Source organism: Nicotiana tomentosiformis, chromosome 12, assembly GCF_000390325.3.
Source record: "Nicotiana tomentosiformis chromosome 12, ASM39032v3, whole genome shotgun sequence".
In the NCBI taxonomy this organism is placed as follows: Eukaryota; Viridiplantae; Streptophyta; class Magnoliopsida; order Solanales; family Solanaceae; genus Nicotiana; species Nicotiana tomentosiformis.
The window spans coordinates 1,936,219-1,955,848 of NC_090823.1; the positions used below are offsets into that span (position 1 = coordinate 1,936,219).

At 34.0% G+C, this 19,630-nt stretch overlaps 1 protein-coding gene and 2 pseudogenes across 1 annotated transcript; 2 read left to right on the forward strand and 1 right to left on the reverse strand.

Moving 5' to 3' along the window:
* Nucleotides 1-5,202: 5,202 nt before the first annotated feature.
* On the reverse strand, nt 5,203-6,436 carry LOC104118910 (uncharacterized). The gene has a single exon (XM_009630298.4). The coding sequence runs from the start codon at nt 6,365-6,367 to the stop codon at nt 5,525-5,527; it is 843 nt and encodes a 280-aa protein (XP_009628593.1). The 5' UTR covers nt 6,368-6,436; the 3' UTR covers nt 5,203-5,524.
* A 2,835-nt stretch (nt 6,437-9,271) lies between these two features.
* Nucleotides 9,272-12,613, forward strand: LOC104118911 (probable WRKY transcription factor 53; annotated as a pseudogene).
* Nucleotides 12,614-15,273: 2,660 nt separating this feature from the next.
* Nucleotides 15,274-18,304, forward strand: LOC104118912 (probable WRKY transcription factor 53; annotated as a pseudogene).
* Nucleotides 18,305-19,630: the final 1,326 nt, after the last annotated feature.

Genomic DNA, 19,630 nt, shown 5'->3' on the forward strand with positions numbered 1-19,630 from the left:
GCTCGTTCACTCTCGCGAGCACACGAGAGAGTGAACGAGCTAGCTGAGGAAAAGCTTGAGGAGGTTAGGATGTTAGAATAAGTCGCACAAATATTTTACATAGCCTTGGCATGAGTCTACTTTTGATGAAAGATGTCAATAGTTCTTATGTTAAGTTCTAAGTGTTGGTATAAGCCATTGTCATTGGTATGATGCTTGAGTATATTTAGAAAATGTGTTTCTTGCCATTGTGCTTAATTTTGAAAGTTGCTCCAGGACGAGCAAGGGTTTAAGTGTGGGGTGTTGATAAACGGCCAAAAATACATATTTTTCGATGTACTTTCATCTCATAACTTGTATGGTAACGGTAGGTTACATGACATTTTGTAGTGAATTATACTCATTACGTGCATTCTTATGTGTAGGAGCAAGTTGGACGAAAAGTGAGCAAAAAAAGTTGATTCGGCATCAAAGGACAAAAGAAGAATTTTGCTCGTTCACTCTCGCGAGCACACGAGAGAGTGAACGAGCTAGCTGAGGAAAAGCTTGAGAAATACAACGGGTTATGGAAAAAAGGCATGGAAGTGCACGAGAAACCTAGAAGGAAAAGAAAAAGAGAAGCACTTCTCTCGTTCACTCTCGAAGAGAAGCACTTCTCTCGTTCATTCTCGCGTGCGTACCAGAGAGTGAACGAGCTAACCTAAAATGGTTGTTCTGAAGTGGGCTTGTATTATTTCGCCCCATGCAAACCCTATCACATATAAATAGTCCTTAAACTCACTTATGAAGGGGATGGGACGTTTTTAAGGAGTGAATTTCGACTTAAGGAGAAAGAAATCGACCGAAGGAGGCAAGAACACACTAGGAGCGAGGCAAGAACACTTCTACGAGTTTTTCACTTCCTTCTTCCTATTTTCATTATTGGTTATCAATTCTAGTATTGTAGTTTTGCATACTATTATGAATAACTAATTTGTTATCTAGGGTTTTGATGGAACCTTTTGTAGGATGAATTCTTATTACGTGTTTATATAATTAAGCCGTTGGATTTCTCTACTTGTTCAACTACGTATTTATTGTTGTTGATTGAATGTGCATCAATTAGTTGTGCCTATTTAGTATGTATTGCTTGGAAAATGGTACATATTTAGGTAGTTGTTGAACACTATCACTCCTAACGTATGTGAGGAATCAATACGGAGGATTTAAAGGTGGGATTAGGAATAACGAAACCTTGGTGCGATCTTAATGAGCGGTGAATTAGTGCCATCTAGCGTAGTTAGGAAGAATATGTCTAGTAAATTCTTGTAGTTGCTCGGAAGAGAATTACGACACCTGAAGTACTCACGATCGATAGAGAATACTTAGGCGAAATTATAGAAAACATAGCGGGGAGAATTCTGACAATTGGGGAAATCATAACTCTAGACCTCCTTAGTCTTGTTAGTTGATAATTTTACTACTTTTTGTATATGTCAAATTACTTAGTTTAAAATAAAAATTACAATCTTTATAACTATGAAATTATTTGAACTTGTATTTCTTAGTAATACTGAACAATTGCAGCTAAGCCTTAGTTTTCTGTGAGATTCGACTCCGGACTTTTAGACCGGATTATATTTGCAGCGACTGTTTATCCTTTTTAGGACTAGAGTTGGGCGTGATCAACAGTCTACTTGATGGTTTATATGCCTCGACAACATTTCCTTACAAAGAATGAATATGTAAAGAGATATTGGGTCACCTTGACGGATACCTCTAGTAGGCTTGAAGTAATTGGTGTTAGTACCATTTACAAGGATAGCGATGTTACTAGTGGTTATGCAACTCATAATTAAGGAGGTAATTTTTTGTGGGAATTTGAAGTACATAAGGGTTCTATAAATAAAAGACCATTCTCAATCAATAACTTATAACACAATTTAATCTATAAAAGGATATTTGTCTTTTGTTCAGATTCCTAATTTCACTTATTACATGTGATATTAGGAAAAAATTATTTTGCGGAAGGAGGAAGATTTTCTTGAAAGTGTGAAGAAGAACAATGCCACATCTTTCGGATGTGGGATTGAGCTTTCATTTTCATACTTTTTATCCATTTTATTGACCGTTAAGCCGCAATTATAAATATATTTTGTTCTTCCTTTTCTTTTGTTAACGTGGTTAGTGATGACGGCATAGGATACAGAAAGTTCAGTCTCTCTCTTTTGAATCCCAGGAATTGCCTCAGGGAAGAGGCCATCACCTAAAAAGCCATCTCGATTGGTGTCATTGTTTATCTTTGACTAGTTGTCTAAGAAATCCAAAGAAAAAAAGAAGAAGAAGAAATTGTCCCAAGTCTTGTTGTGAATCAATGTGATCCACTAAGTGCAAAGTAGGTGATGGTGATGCCACAGTAGAGGTTACCTGACTTATAATATAGCAGCAGCTTAAAGAACTTTTGGGGCATCCTCATTTCTTAGACTTGGCACTATTTGATAATGTCACTTCAATTATTTGTCTAGATTAATCTCCTCCCTAAAATACACAAAAGTTATTAGTTTATCTTGCTGTTTTTTGGTAGAGGTAGATCCACGATATATGTGCGCTCACACACTAGTCACTAGGTATATGTGTTGCACATATATAAACCGTGTAAGTTATCACAAACTTGTATCCAACTATAATAAATAGTTAATTAGCTCATTTTCGTACACGCTGATCAATAGGTACGTGCGTTCCACGTGTAACCCATGTAAGTTATCAGTAACTTGTATCTAAATGTAATAAATAGTTAATTAACTCATTTTGGTAGAGGACGATTCCCATATATATGCGCACACACACTTATCACTAGGTAAGTGTGTTGCACATGTAATCCGTGTAAGTGATCACAAACTTGTAACCAACTGTAATAAATAGTTAATTAGCTTATTTTGGTAGAGTACAATCCACACTATATGTACACGTACACACTGGCCACTAGGTACGTGTGTTACACGTGTAGCCCGTGTAAGTTATCACTTACTCGTATCTAAATATAATAAACAGATAATTAACTAATTTTGGTAGAGAATGATCCACGATATATATGCGTGCACACACTAGCCACTAGGTACGTTCGTTGCACGTGTAGCGAGTATAAGTTATCATAAACTTGTATCTAGAAGTAATAAATAGTTAATATACATATTCTAAAATTTGTTTGATTGAGCTATAAAATAAAAAGTAATGTGTACAACAGTGTTGTAAATAGCGAGCGCTACGTCGCTAATAGCGAGTAGCGTAGCGATGCGAGACTGTGTCGCTTCTTTCATCTGTTGCGTTGCGATTTACATAAAGCGATCGCCTCTGCTTGTGTAGCGAGAGGCGACAGTGTGGCGAGAGGCGACTGAAGCGTCGCTTTTTTAAAATGAAAAAAGAAAAAGGGCAAAGACTTAAGAAAAAAGGTCGTGATTAGGGCTTGACTCTAGAAGTTTCTTTCTTCTTCAACTTCGAACAACAGAGCAGCCAAGTTTCTGAAAAAAGGTCGCGATTAGGGCTCGCGATTACTGTGCCATAGTCTTCTTCATCAAGTTTCTGCCATCTGAAAAACCAGGTATGCTTCTCTGAGTTTCCTTTCTTTCTTCTTCTTCTTCTTCTTCTTATTTCTTATTTCTTCGTTCTTCTTTCTTCTTTCTTCTTTCTTTCTTCTTCTTTCTATTTGTTTTGCTCTGTTTTTTGTCGAGAACAACAGAAACAGAGTCTGCTTTTGTGCTCTGTTTTTCGAGCAAAATAACAAAGGCTCTTCCCTTCCTCTTTCTTCTTCTCTTTTTTTTTTTTGGCTATGTAATTCGACCAACAACAGAGGCAGAGCAGAGGCAGTAGCTCTTTCTTTTTAGGCTCTGTTTTGTTTGCTCTGTTTTTTCAATTATAGACTTAATAGTCTTATAGAGTAGAATTAATAGCATATAGAATCTATTGAGTTTTTAATTTTTGAATTGATATATTTATAAACATATTATTGTTATTGAGTTTTTTTTATATATATATATATATATATATATATATATAATATTTTATATTTTTGTATAAATTATCGCTTCACATCAAAAGGCGAACGCTTCGCTGCGCGCCTCTCGCCTCAGTGAAGCGGGCCCTCGTCGCTATTTGTCGCCGCACGCTATCCAAAACACTGGTGTACAAAAAAGTTTAAGACTACAATTTTTACTTTGAGCAATTAACAATTCAGTGCAAATCCACCTTTACTTCACTAAAAACTTGGTGAAATGAAAAAAAAGATTAGAGTAAGTAATTGAAGGTAAACTTGTATATATACTCATAAGGCATCATTTTCTGTATCTCGTAAGTCTCTCCTCATTCAAGAACAAATTTTGACACAAATGCAGTTTGCTCTCAAAGACATCTTTCAAGTCTGCTAGAAAGAGGAGTTAAATGGATTGGACAGTTAAATATCTAACCTTTTCTGGGCCGGTCTGTTGGACCTTGTAATGGACTTTATCCTAAACATAAACTGGACAACTCATGGGCTATTTGCTAAATCTAATCCTTTTAAAGAGAACCTAAATCCCTGATAATTGAGAAATTTTCGAGGGCCAATTGTACAAAGTGCCAAATTCGGTGGATAATAAGCCTCGGTGGATAATGAGCCGCCCACCCCTCTACCCTCTCAACTTACATATCAAGCTTTTGTACATGATATGGTTCGCTTTGGTAATATGGTTAACACTGACGTGTACCTAATCTTGTTTCTTTTCTGGAAAAAAAAAGAACCTAATGGATCGAACTTGAACTCCGGGTGACTGGATCGCCCCGGCGGGGTCACTCTGACGCAGAGGGCCCTGAGAAGCGCAGGACTTCCGTAACTGATCTTTCACAAGATGCGCTCCTACCACTTAACCAAAACCCCAGGACAGAAGCTGAATCCCCTCTTTCTGCTCTACTTCATACCAATCACTCCCTTTCCTTCCCAAAGAGCCAAACAGGACATGGGATTCAATGCATCAACAATGTCATTACTTTCCTACGGAGCATCACAACAATTATTCAACTAATACCATATTCTGTGGCAGAGGATAACTAGTAAAGAGACAAGAACAGTTATTTTATTTGAATGTCAACTCAAGCTTATTATTACCTTTGTCACAAAATAATTAGGAACCTTATTCTAATATGCTAAACAAAATTGTTCTGTATAAGCCAAGACCTCAATTATGTAGTATGTACTACAATCACATGACAACATATTCAAAAACGTATTCATACAATAGTAATAATAAGAACACTTCCTACTACATCTCCACATGGATGCAAAGTTATTTACAAACAACAAAGGAGCAACATCATCCAAAACAAAACATAAAACAAAAGAAAAACATAATATAACTCATAAAAACATTCTACTATTATACAACACAAAAGCAAAGTTAAATTATAAATATGCTTCAATAAAAGTAGTTATTTTTTCTGAATTGTATCTATCAAAAACAGTTTTTCTAGTTCCGTAGATAAAGCAGAGGTAAGGTATACACAACTCCTGGGATTACACTTGATTGTTACTGTTGCTTCAATCAAAGTAGTGATGAAAAAACTTGCGAATACTTCTCATGAACCCACCTCTCTTCTTTCCCCTCTTATGCCACTTAGCCTTTTCTTCTTCTTCTTCAGCATCGCGATAATGAAAACGCTTCCTCAATTTCATTCTATCAAAGCTATATTGGTCTTCACCATAATACTTCGCATAAAGCTTTGATCTTTTGTCATCCTCATTATCATCTTCTTTATCAAATCGATGAGCCTGGAATTGATTTTGACGTTTCAATTTCTTTTTACCAAACTTCACGCGATCATCGTCTAGAAACTTCGAGATCTTACCAAGCTTCTCGCGATTGTCGAGAAACTTCGAGATCTTCTCCTCTTTGTGGTCATCGTCTTCGTCATCGTGATGGTAGTGGGGGAAATTGACCTGATCCGCCGGAATTTCACGCACGCCGACACGGTATACAAACTTATCAAAGTCAATGTTTTTGCCGGAAGAGAGTATCATGTCATTGCCATAAGGGATCTGACGCCGTGATACCGGATACCGGTGGTGGAAATGGTGGCGACATAGGCGGAGCGGTAGGTTAGATCGGAGCCGGAATCGACGGTTGATCGGCCGGAACTTGACTAAGGTCAACGGCATCGAATGGACGGAGTGAGTCTCTTCGTTATCGGCGCTTTTAGGAAGGCTAAGAATAGGCGCCGAATCGTCGAATTCCGGTAGAGTATTAGGATGTTCGGGGCGGATGACGTCATTTTCTGAAGGGAGTTTGAGGTGCGTGACGTCATTTTCCGGTTGACTTACAGGAATACGAGCAAAGGAAAGCGTAAATAAGAGGAAAAGTACGGCGACGGAGAGTTTCGTCATGGTTAAAAGGTAAAAATTGTTGGAAAAAAATTGGCGTGGTTTACGATATATATATATATATATAAGGTATGGTATTCCGGCAGTTTAGAAGTGTATTTGATTGAATCCTATGATTATATAAATACACCAAATCTATATTTATATATTATTATTATTAAAAGAAGAGGAGAAGTCAAGTGGCGGTCTAAAAAAGTAACGTCATATAAATAGTTAATAATTAATTATTGATTATTATATTTGAATTTAAATATTTATAAAATAATAAAATAAATCTATATTTATATCTATATATTATTAAAATGAGAGAAAAAATCATCTTCTTAAACCAAGTGAGAGTCTAGAAAAAAATCGCATGACATAAATAGTTAATAATTAATTATTTGTTATTGTTTTTGAATTTAAATATCTATAAAATAATAAAATAAAATATTCTATAATAAAAAACGAAAATTAAAAAATAATTCCATTCAAATTGGAGAGTAGTTTCAAGTTGGAGTTTTTAAATTATTTTAAAATAAATAAAATTACAAAAAAATAAAAAACGAACAATTTAAAATTTCTTTGTTTTTATTTTTTTTTGTTTTTCTTTTTAAAAATAAAAAGTATATTTAATCAGAATTATTATTGATAATAATAGAATAAAATACAAAATTAAACAATATATACCTTCTATTATATTATAAAATGAAAGTAGCATACAAAAATTTAAATAAAGTAATATGCTAATAAATATTGGATAATATAATGAAGAAAAATACAGAACTAAAAAGTTATTTGCCTATATAAGTCTCATTAATTTAATAGAGATTTTATTCATTAAAATTTAGATAATATTATTGAGAACAATATGATAGAATTTAAAATAAAATAAAAATTTCAAGAGTAATAAAATATATATATTCTATTATATTATAAAGAGAAAGTAGTAGATAAAAATATTAAACAAAGTAATATGCTAATAAATTTTCTATTAACAATGCAATTATATTACATATTGGATAATATAATAAAAATAATACATAACAAAAAATTTATTCGATAACTATATAAGTCCCTTTAATTTAATAGAGATTTTATTTATTAAAATTCACATAATATTATTGACAACAATAGAATAAAATTTAAAATAAAAATATTTCAAGATTAATAAAATATATATATCTTCTCTTATATTACAAAAAGAAAGCGAGCAGACAAAAATATTAAACAAAGTAATATGCTAAAATAATTCTATTAACAATGTAAAAATACTAAATATTGGATAATAACAACAACAACAACAACAACCCAGTATAATCCCACTAGTGGGGTCTGTGGAGGGTAGTGTGTACGCAGACCTTATCTCTACCCTGGGGTAGAGAGGCTGTTTCCAATAGACCCTCGGCATCCTTCCCTCCAAGAAATCCCCACCTTGCTCTTGGGGTGACTCAAACTCACAACCTCTTAGTTGGAAGTGGAGAGTGCTTACCATCAGAGCAACTCACCTTGTCCAAATAAAATAATTAGAACAAAAAAAATTATTCAATGACTATATAAGTCACAATAACAATTTAATTTAATTAATAGTTTTTAATATTGAACGCGCATCGCGCGGGTATGACTACTAGTAGTTAAAAGGATACGTTAATAAAGTATTTCAGTGGTTGATATTAAACAATTTAAACTTTAAAGTGACTCCTTTTCCTGACTAATGACTATTAGTATTTTTTTTTCTTTCTATTTTGGCTAATAAATTCTGACTATGATTGTTACTGTGTTTTTCTAAATAATGATCTTACATTTTCTTTTAACTTAATCTCATAATAAGTGAAAATATTATTTTGTACATAAGTACTTACGTAGTAATATTCAAGGGAATCTGCATTAGAAATTTATTTAATTGAACATACACCAAATTCATTTAATTTAAGAGCTAAAAAAGATATATTATTAAAAGTATTTCAATGGGTAATATTAAACAATTTAAAGTGAGTCATTTCATGACTAATGATTTAATTAAAACAATTCCCTCTGTTTCAATTTATGTGAACTCATTTGACTGGGTACGGAGTTTAAGAAAAGAGAGAAGACTTCTGAACTTGTGGTGTAAAATAAGGCACATATATTTTGTGTGGTTATAAATCATTGTATAAAGATAAATTATTTTCAAATAAGGAAAAAAGTCATTCTTTTTGGCACGGACTAAAAAAGAAAGAAGTTCTCATAAATTGAAACGGATGTAGTATTTCATTTTGTAATTTCTATGGTAGGTAATAAATTCTGACTATGAATGTTACTATTGTGTGTTTTTTTAATACTTAAAATGTTCTTACATTTCTTTTAACTTAATCTTATTTAAGTGAAAAAGTATTTTCAGCATTTGGTATTTAAAAGATTTACGTATATAATTTAAGCTAACTCATAGCATGTTTGGCCAAGCTTCTCAAGAGGTTAGAAGTATTTTTTTTTTCTTTCCCAAAAGTACTTTTTTTCCTAAATTAAGGTGTTTGGCCAAGCTTTTTTTGGGGAAAAAAGTGCTTTTGGGAAGAAACAGAAGCAGTTTGTGAGAAGCAGAAAAAAGTAGTTTCTTCTCAAAAGTAGAAGCAGTAACAATTTTGACTTTTCTTCTTACCAAGAGTACCCTTAAAAAAATATAGTATATACCAAAATAATCGTTAAACCTAATACTTATGATATTAATGTATACATATTTCTTATTATTTTTAGGATAACTTTATAATATATAGTGACTTTAGGGGTGAATGCTTTTATATTTGTTGAATGATTTTAATATATTTAACTTATATTAAAAGAATTAAGTATTTTTATATTTTACTTAAATAAAATGAAAAGATTTAATTATTGCCTGTAATAACAAATTTTTGAGATTATTTATTTACTTATAATATTAACTATTAAGTAAATATATTCATGTCCTTATTCGTAATTTAATACCTAAAAGTACTTTCTGAAAAATTTGGGCAAACACAAATTATTGCTGAAAAGTATTTTTCAGATTGATTATCCAAACACAAAAATACTTTTTTCAAAAGTAATTTTAAAAAAATAATTCTTAAAGTAAGCTAATTTATGGGTCAAACAGGCTATCAATCGTGCTCTTGGGGTAAGCAGCACTGGTCTAATCTCACCAATAGAAGGAAAGGACGCGGAATGACAGATGTTGAATAGCATTTAATATTTTGAATTAGTCAATTTTTCTGTCTACATGCCTTCCTTGTTCACTTTCTCATAATTTACACTCTAAAGTTTTCCTTTTTAGATTCAAGTTTCTCATTAACAGTTTCTTCTTTCCTCACTTATCTCCTACAAAAACTCTTACAAAATCCATCATTTCATGCACCCAACTTCTCGCAGCTCAAAGTATTCCAGTATTCATGCAGGTCAAAAGAAGGGTCACACCCCAAAAGATATAATATAGACAATCTACGTTAAAGCAAGCATAAGTAACTGCAAAAAGGTAAGTTTTTTCTTTTTCCATATACATTTATGGAACCCTAGAACCTTAGATAAACTAGCTACATCACACTCTCTTCATCATTCCAAGACTCTCCTCGTTTTCGCCAATAATTTGCTTATCAATGGCATACTACTCATAAGTAAATTCCTGTTGTGTCTAAATTTCCTACAATCTTGTGGAAAATAACCTCTCTCTACCTCTCACAAGGTAGGAGTAAGATCTGCGTACACCCCACCTTCCTCGGACTCCACTTGTAAAATTTTACTAGGTATGTTGTTATTATTAAGACTTATGTAAATAAGAAGATCAAAGCGCCACGCCAACTGAAAGAGTTAAGCTACTAAGCTAAGCTGCTAGGTTTCACAATAATACCTCCCCTTTTATCTTTCTGAAAAAGACTTAAGTAGTTAAGTTTTCAAAGGTGAACATCCCCTGTCCTGTATAGTCGTAAAGGGCTTCTCAGAAAAGTCAAGAAGAAGGCATTTGAAAGGCCGACCACTATCTCATAGGCATTCTGGTGGTAAAACCAGTCCAATTCTTTCTTTTAAAATGGACTTTTCTATCAACCCGGAATACAACTCACTCATCAATGAGCTAACTCAAGGCATGGAACACACTAAGCAACTTAGAGCTTACTTGAGAACTGTACCTTCCACTTCTGAAACAACTCAAGAGGTTCTTTTGCAGAAGATTATTTATTCTTATGAGCAATCTCTGTTAATTCTCAAATGGAGTGGCTCAACACCCAAATCCTCACTGCCTCTACCACCAACAATTGGTGCAATTGAATCTCCATCTTTTGCCAATGGAAGTCCTAAGAGTGATGACATGAAAAGGAGTTTCATACATCATCCGGAGCTCATAGATAATTCAAAGAGGAGGTAATATGACCTCTATCTTTTGTTCCGTTAAAAAAGAACGGTACATTTCTTATTAAACAATTCTTTAACTTTAAGTTTCTCATTTTATGCGTTTATGGTTGTTACTTTTGATTTTCTCACAAATAATACATGACATAAGTTATCCGGGATTCTATGTATTATTTTAAGTGGGATAGAATGTAAAATATGAAATATGATCGCGGGTTAAACACACTAAATGAAAAAATTAATCCTCCTAATAAAAAGTAAACACATATTTGAAGTATATATTGTAAACTAAATTGCAATATAACAATTATTGCTAAACATCCATAAAGAAATAATCTTTGCACTAATTTCTGTATTTCAATCCCCACAATACTAATTCCTGCATAACCCGTCAACGACCCCTTAATGAAATGCTCTTATCGCCAAGAAAATTCCATGGCAAAAGTCCTTTTATTTCTTGAATTCCATATCTAATTAAACACCGTTATATGAAATGAAATAGAGAAAGAATTAATTTATTTTTCTAGGTAAACTGACATGGTTCTTGAATGGGTGTAGCAAAAAATCACAGCCCATATGGAGTGAAGAAGTCAGAGTCAGCGCAGAGAGTGGATCTGAAGGTCCTATTGATGATGGATATAGCTGGAGAAAGTATGGACAAAAAGATACTTTTGGAGCTAAATATCCAAGGTAATAAGACAATTTCAATACCCTGAATAAAAAACTATAGGTTGTACAATCCTTTATATCTTTTCGGCTATATTAAAGTTCATTTAATTTCAATATTCCACTAAATAAATTTACATTTTAAACAAATTAAGGGGTCTGTAGGGAGTCGAAAGTTCGGATCCTCTTTTTGTCATTCTGCTTTTAAACATGGTAGAAAGGTAGTAGGAAGTCGAACATCTTTCTTTTCATCCCAGCACTAGTATTGTTATTCTCGTATTTTTTTATTGCTAGATTTATATTACTATTTGACGATGCTGTATTTGTTTCGGTTTTACCACTATCTTCTTGTTGTTACTGTTACTTTGACTCTTCCACTACTACATATCCTTTTTCTGTGCTGTTCTGATTATGCATGCATACTTGAGTCGAAGGTCTATCAGAAATAGCCTCTCTACCTGCGCAAAGTAGGGGTAAGGTTGCATACTCTCAACCCTCTCTAGATTCACTTGTAAAATTATACTGCATATGTTATTATTGTTGTTATTGTAAAATTATACTGGTTATGTGAAGTTACTATATGCTGATGCCAACTTCACATATATTTTGCAGAAGTTACTACCAATGTGCACATAGGTACAAGCAAAACTGTGAAGCAACAAAATATATACAAAGGTCAGATGATGATCCTTATGTATTTAAGATCACATGCAAAGGCTACCATACTTGTAAACAAGCTACTACTTCTGTACTACAACCAACATTCTCTTTAACAAACAGAAATCAACATTTCCAGAATTCTCATTCTGATGACAAACTAATAGGTGACTCTTTTGTCTCTCCTACAACCCATGAATCAAACTACTTCTCAGTCTCAAGCAACAGCCAAATGAATGGTTTTGGAATAGTTCACAACTTGCAACATTCAGAATCATACCTTAGTGATACTGGAATATTTCTCAACTTGCACCATTCAGACTCAGACCGTACTGATATATTCTCCGCCAATACTTCCACAACAAGTTCTTCAGTTGGGGCTGAGTTCACCGGATTGCTTGGAGCTAGATTTGATTTTTCCATTTGGACCAAAACGACTAACACTCTCCAAAAGGACGAATAGTTTAGATGTTATCACCGAGTTACTCTATTGAGGTTGATGAAGTTACTCTATTAGTATAAACATGATTGTAAAATTTAGCAATAGAACTAGCTATGGTTAATTTATTATCGCGCAGCTGTTACTGCTTGCTGTTATTGCTTTTTTTATTTTTGAGTTGAGGATTTATCGTAAACAACATCTCTACCCTCACAAAGTAAAGGCAAAGTATGCGTACACTCTACCCTTCCTAGACCCCATTTGTGAAATTACACTAAATTTATTGTTGTTATCGTAGAACTAACTATCCCTAGATTAGGAACTAGCTATGATATTTGTAACAATGGTCTACTGTGTTTCAAGACTTCCAGTCATTTGACATCAAGCTGCTGAGTGAATTCAAGCATATTCTTGCAAAAGGTTAATGAATATTCCCCGAGTGAATTCAAGCATATTTCCCCTTTGATCCCCCTTTGTTAGAGGTATTATTCCTTTGGTGACTCGAATCTACGACCCTGGGATTGTAGGTGAAGAATACTGACCATCTGAGCAACCCCTCTTGTCGCTTAACATTCATCTTGATCTCAACTTCTGTTGTTTAACTCTAAACAATAAATTACTAATAAGTTATGCGATTATGGTTTTGATGATTGTCACACTTCATTGAGGAACCAGATGGGAACCTAATACAATCAGTTTCTTGTGCCCATTAAGAAATGTTTAGTTGTCTAGCCAAATTCTCGAGAAACCAGATAAGGGAACAAATAGGATCAGTTCCTACGACTGTCGTACAGTCAACTCTAGAGCTGTAAAAGCTGTCTTACTGTTCCAATTGACAGCAATGCAGTGGCACAGCCGCTGCTGCTAGAGGCCAAACCAAAAGGTAAAATGTCTCTATCTTTTCACACATGCTCTGTCATATATAAATAACATTACACAAGGGTTGACCTAACACTTGACAATCTGAAAAAACCTATCTTTTCAAGTGCCAGCCGCCACTATTTCCTCTAGGTGCTCTCAAAAATAAAGTTGCTACAAACCAAGGACGAGATCCAATGCTAAAGATGTCTTGAGTCCTTATGTTTGTTGAGTCTTTGTCTTTTGTTCTTTACTTGTAAATCTACACGGCTTTCTAGAAGTATTTTGTAGGACATCATTTAACCATTATTGTTTTGGTTGTTTTGACTAGAGTTAGTCAAGAGTGTTGCTTTTATAATAGAGTTATTGCAAAAGGCTTACAATAGAGTTATTATAAGGGGTGAGAGATTAAGAATTTAATTCTTAAATTGCAACAGGTTGTAATCTGATGTTTGCTCGTTTTAGTAGAGTTGAAATCTTACTGGGATAGGTCGAGGTTTTTAATCCTTTGAGCATGGAGTTTTTATTGTAAATATTGTGTTTTCTCTATTTACTGTACTGACTGTGATAACTAATAGAGAATTTGATTCTCTGATTGGTGTACCCTTAGTTTCTATCCGTTATCAATAAATTCTTTTCATATAGAGGAGGACATGGAATTAAAGGTTAGTTAGTCAAAGACAGTTCTCCTTAGGGGCGCACAGATGGAGCGGAGTAATTGGTATTATTATTTTATTCCTTATTTTATCTTGGAATTTATCCTCTTATAAGAAATTGTTTCCCCTATATGATCTTGTTGTTAACAAATTGTGCCAATTTTTGCAAAAACATGAATAATTTTATCTAATCAATCCAAATTTGAAAGCGAATTGAGAAAGAAATTATTTTGTTTTCGAATCAATTTACACTACTAGAAATTCGGTAAAAATCGACCAAGGTCGACCGACCAACTATGGTCGGTCAAAAAACCGATCAAAGTTGGTCGGTTTTTCAAAATATATATTTTTTTAATTTTTTTTTACGAAACCGACCAACTTTGGTCGGTTTTCTTTGGCGCAAAAATACGGGAAACTATTTTTGAGTCCCGCGAAATTTATGTTTCAAGAAACCGACCAACTTTGGTCGATTTTTCAATTAAAATAAATAAAAATTAATATGAAAAAAACCAACCAAAATTGGTCGGTTAATTCGGCCGGTCATTTAAAAAAACCGACCAACTTTGGTCGGTAATTTTACTTTTTAATAAAACCGACCAACTTTGGTCGGTTATTTTCGTTCGAAAATACAATTAAAGAGTATAAATCAAATAAAAGACAGTCTTAAAACAAAATATACCAATGGTCTAGTGGTAGAATAGTATCCTGCTACAGTACAAACCCCGGTTCGATTCCCAGATGGTGAATCTTTTTATTACATAATTAAAATACCGACCAACTTTGGTCGGTTTCTTTTGCAATATTTTTTTTTTGAATTTAATTGACCGTTCCGACCAACTTTGGTCGGTATGCCTTTCCGACCACAAAAATACTGTCCACGCGTAAATTGTCACGTTTTGGTCGGTTTTTGGCCATTACCGACCAACGTTGGTCTGTTTTTTTGACCGATTTTTACCGAATTTCTAGTAGTGTTTGAATTAAAAATCTTGCAATTATCAGCTTCTTTATAATGTATATATCAGTAATTTTCTTTATCAAACGTATTAACAACTTATTTTCAGCTTTAACAATTATATCCAAACAAACTTCTTACTTACAAAACAAATAACAACACTTAAAACGTACTTTCTCATCATTTGGTGCTTAAAAACTGTGTACTTAACTTCACCTAACCCAAACGGTTTTAAGGTATGAAGGAAACGACGTGGAAAGAAAGGTTTTAAATTGGTCAGCACTCAACATTTGGACCACCTTATATACTGTCTCATTTATTCCACACGTCTAAAAAGTTATTTACAATATTCAAAGTTCAAACGTCTCCACTCTTAGAAAATCCATCAATTCATATACCCAACTTCTCCATCAAATTTAGCTCCCTTTTTTCTTTTACAATTCCTTCTTTGAAAATGGATTATGGTTTTAATTTGGATTATAACTCACTCATCAATGAGCTAACTCAAGGTATGGAACACACTAAGAAGCTTAAAGCTTACTTCAACTCTGTAACTTCCACTTCTGAAGCGACTCCACAGTTGCTTTTGCAGAAGATTCTTTCTTCTTATGAGCAATCTCTGTTACTTCTCAAATGGAGTGGATCAGCTGTTCAATCTCCACAGCCTCTACCACCAACAAGTGATGGCATGAACAAAAGGAGTTTCAATGATCAGTCGGAGCTCATAGATATTTCGAAAAGGAGGTAAATATATATTTTATGACACTTTATTTTGGTCTGTTCAAAAGAGAACACCTCATATCTATATTAAACAACTCTTTATCTTTTAAGTTTTGAGTTAATTTTGGACGGGTCAAAATGGGTTTGGGTTCAAATTGCTACCCATAAGTTTTCATTTATCCTCGAGGTTGTTTGTTGTTGGAATCGGCTTCTCTAATTTCTCTAAGGCTTATACAGATTTACCAAGCAGAGATGGATTAGAGAGACAAGAAGAAGAAAGACAACACAGAGTTTCGAAGTTCAATCTCGATACATCCAAGAATAATCAACTAATACTAAATTCTAGAGAATTCTTCACACGTGAGATGCGTGTGAGAAACTTGTAGATATCAGAATTCTTTGTATTCTTATTTGCATATTCCTTGTTAGTTATACATAGAGCAATAGCATTAAGACACGTAGGATAGGAATAACAGATTTTATTCTCTTTGTTTTGTATATATACACATGCACAAAGAACAGTTACACAATCAGAAAATTCTTCTAAATTCTTCTTTTTCTATTGTTTGTAAGGTTCAGGGAAGAGACCTAATCCCCGCATAAAATCTTCTGTTTCCTCACAAATAATACATGCATAAGATACGGAAAATGTATGTATTATTTTATGCGGGATAGAATGTAAGAATGCGAATATTTTACACAAAATTAATCCTAATAATAATAGTAAACAGTTTTTATTTTCTATAAAAGTAAGCACATGTTTTAAATTATACATTGTAAACTAAATTGCATTATATCAAACTATGCATCTAAAAAGAAATAATCATTACACTAATTTTTGCATTCTAATTCTCACATTACTAATCTCTGCATAACTTGTCTCCGAACAAAACGACCCCTCGGTAACATGCATGTGTCAGGTTCATCAGAGAGGGTGGATCTGAAAGCTCTCTTGATGATGGATACAACTGGAGAAAGTACGGACAGAGATATATTGTTGGAGCTAAATATCCAAGGTAATAATTCAATTTCAATACCCTGCATAAAAACTATAGGTTGCACGATCCTTTATATCTTTTCTGCTATATTAAAGTTCATTTAATTTCAACATTCCACTAAATAATCTACATTTTAAACAAATTAAGGGGTCTGTAATCTCACATATCCTTAAAGGAAACTTTTCATGTTCTAAATATTATATGCACTAACAATAATCATGCTTATCTACCTTTAGAACAACAAAAAACTAAGTGAGATCCCACAAACGAGGTATGAGGAGTAATGTGTACGCAAACCTTACCTCTACCTTATGAAGACAGAGAGACAGTTTTCGGTAGATCCTCGGCTCAAGAACATGCTTATCTACTTTTCAATTTTAAATATCAAAAGTTCGGATCCTTTTTTGGTCATTCTACTTTATTAGTAGTACATTATTAAGAAAACATGGTAGAAGGGTAGTAGGGAGCCGCACGTCTTTCCTTTCATTCCAGTAGTAGTATTGCTATTCTCGTATGTCTATATAGTTAGATTTATATTACTATCTGATAATGTTGTGTTTTGATTTTACTATTATCTTGTTGTTGTTACTGCTACGTTGACTCTTCCACTACAGTATATCATTTCTCTATACTGTTGTAATTATGCATGCTTGTTTTGAGCCGAGGGTCTATCGGAAATAACCTACTACACTTCCCAGATCCCACTTATGGAATTACACCGAGTATGTTATTATTGTTGTTGTACATTATTAAGAAAACAACAATATACTAGAAAACAAAGTCCCTATATGCTGATGCCAACTTCACATATATTTTGCAGAAGTTACTACCAATGTGCACATAGGTACAAGCAAAACTGTGAAGCAACAAAATATATACAAAGGTCAGATGATGATCCTTATGTATTTAAGATCACATGCAAAGGCTACCATACTTGTCAACAAGCTACTACTTCTGTACTACAACCAACATTCTCTTTAACAGACAGAAATCAACATTTCCAGAATTCCCATTCTGATGACAAACTAATAGGTGCCTCTTTTGTCTCTCCTACAACCCCTGAATCAAACTACTTCTCCGTCTCAAACAGCAGCCAAATGAATGGTTTTGGAATAGTTCACAACTTGCAACATTCAGAATCATACCTTAGTGATATTGGAATATTTCTCAACTTGCACCATTCAGACTCAGACCGTACTGATATATTCTCCGCCAATACTTCCACAACAAGTTCTTCAGTTGGGGCTGAGTTCACCGGATCGCTTGGAGCTAGATTTGATTTTTCCATTTGGACCAAAACGACTAACACTCTCCAAAAGGACGAATAGTTTGGATGTTATCAACAAGTTACTCTATTGAGGTTGGTGATCCCTCCTTTAAGCATCAGTATAAACATGATTGTAAAATTTAGCAATAGAACTAGCTACGGTTAATCTATTATTGTGCTGATGTTACTGCTATTGCTTCTTTTTCATCTTTTGTTGAGCTGAAAGACTATCGGAAACAGACTCTCTATTCTCACAAGATAGGGGTAAAATTTGCATACACTCTACCCTCCTCATACTTCACTTGTGAGATTACACTGGGTTTGTTGTTGTAGAACTAACTATCCACAGATTAGGAACTAGCTATGGTATTTGTACCAATAGTCTACCGTGTTTCAAGGGCTGAACTTCCGGTCATTTAATATCAAGCTGCTGAGCGAATTCAAGCATATTCTTGCAAAAGGTAATTGAATATTCATGAATTTCATCAAACTACAGACCGCTTGGCTGGGCTTGTGTAATTGTGTTTGCTTACTATCATAAGAGCTCAAAACGAGACGAATAGAGGTAGTTGAGACTACGAATATAGATTAGCATCTTGTTTGACCAAAAAGTATAACTTTCGGTTAAACTATTAAATTTATATAATGATGAGATAAATCTAGCTAAGGATAATAATTCTAGATGTAAATCTTAAAAACGTGCGGAAGGTGAGGACAGATCCCGTAAATGATTAATGACAACGAGCGCAAAATATTCTTAAAGTATGAGCAATAATGGAGGTGTAACTCACAATAAATAGCAATAAATGATATTCAAGTAAATAAGAAAAATAATTCACCCAATAATGGATGGATTAGACGAATATTTCTCCCTATAATGATGAGTGACAGAAAGACCCAAGATTTGTTTGAATAATCCTCGGATTTGGTGGGAAGATGTGGAATAATATGAGCAAGAATCTTTGTCAAAAGACAATCTTTGTATATATAGGAGAGAATCTTCTACTGAAAAGTGTTCTTATCAAAATGAATATTACATGCCCCTATCATTATCTCTTCTCTCTATATATATATGAGACATTTTTCTAAGAAATCCTAGTAGTACAAGTGCACAGAATATCCACTAGAATATTCTTTCTTAATATTTTACCCTAACAAACTAACCGTTACAGCTCCTGTCATTAATATTCAGCCTCGACCTCGACCCTTGTCGATACCTCGATTACGGCTCTCGTCGGTATCGATACTACAGCTCATGGTTGACACCTCGACCAATGACTTTGTTGCATCCTGGTCTACCTCGACCGATGACTTTGTTGCATCCTGGTCTACCTCGACCGACTCTTTTCTTAATGTCATATTACGCTAAATGTCCTAGGGCAGATTTTGGCCTATACAGTTAGTCTCTCCGCTTATTAAGGTCAATCCTAGGCGGCCTTGATGAGCGAACTCTGTTTATTGTGGTTGGCAAAATTGGGCGAGCAAGTCGAGCAGTGGCGTTTCAGACGAGGTGACGATATGACCTTTTGTGAGCCGCAACCTTTTGGGTCGCATAGTTTCAGAATGACGTCATGACATCATGCATCATTATGGTGCGTTTTCCTGATGCTTTACATTGTTTCCCGTGCTCCTAGCATTTTGATTCGTGTGCTGGGTAATGATGGCCTGATTTCTCGGTCCTGGCGCTAGAACTCTTATAAATAAGGATGCGAGACCATTCGTTT

Coding starts and splice junctions, on each gene's coding strand:
- LOC104118910 (XM_009630298.4), bottom strand. CDS start 6,367: ATGACGAAACTCTCCGTCGCCGTACTTTTCCTCTTATTTACGCTTTCC.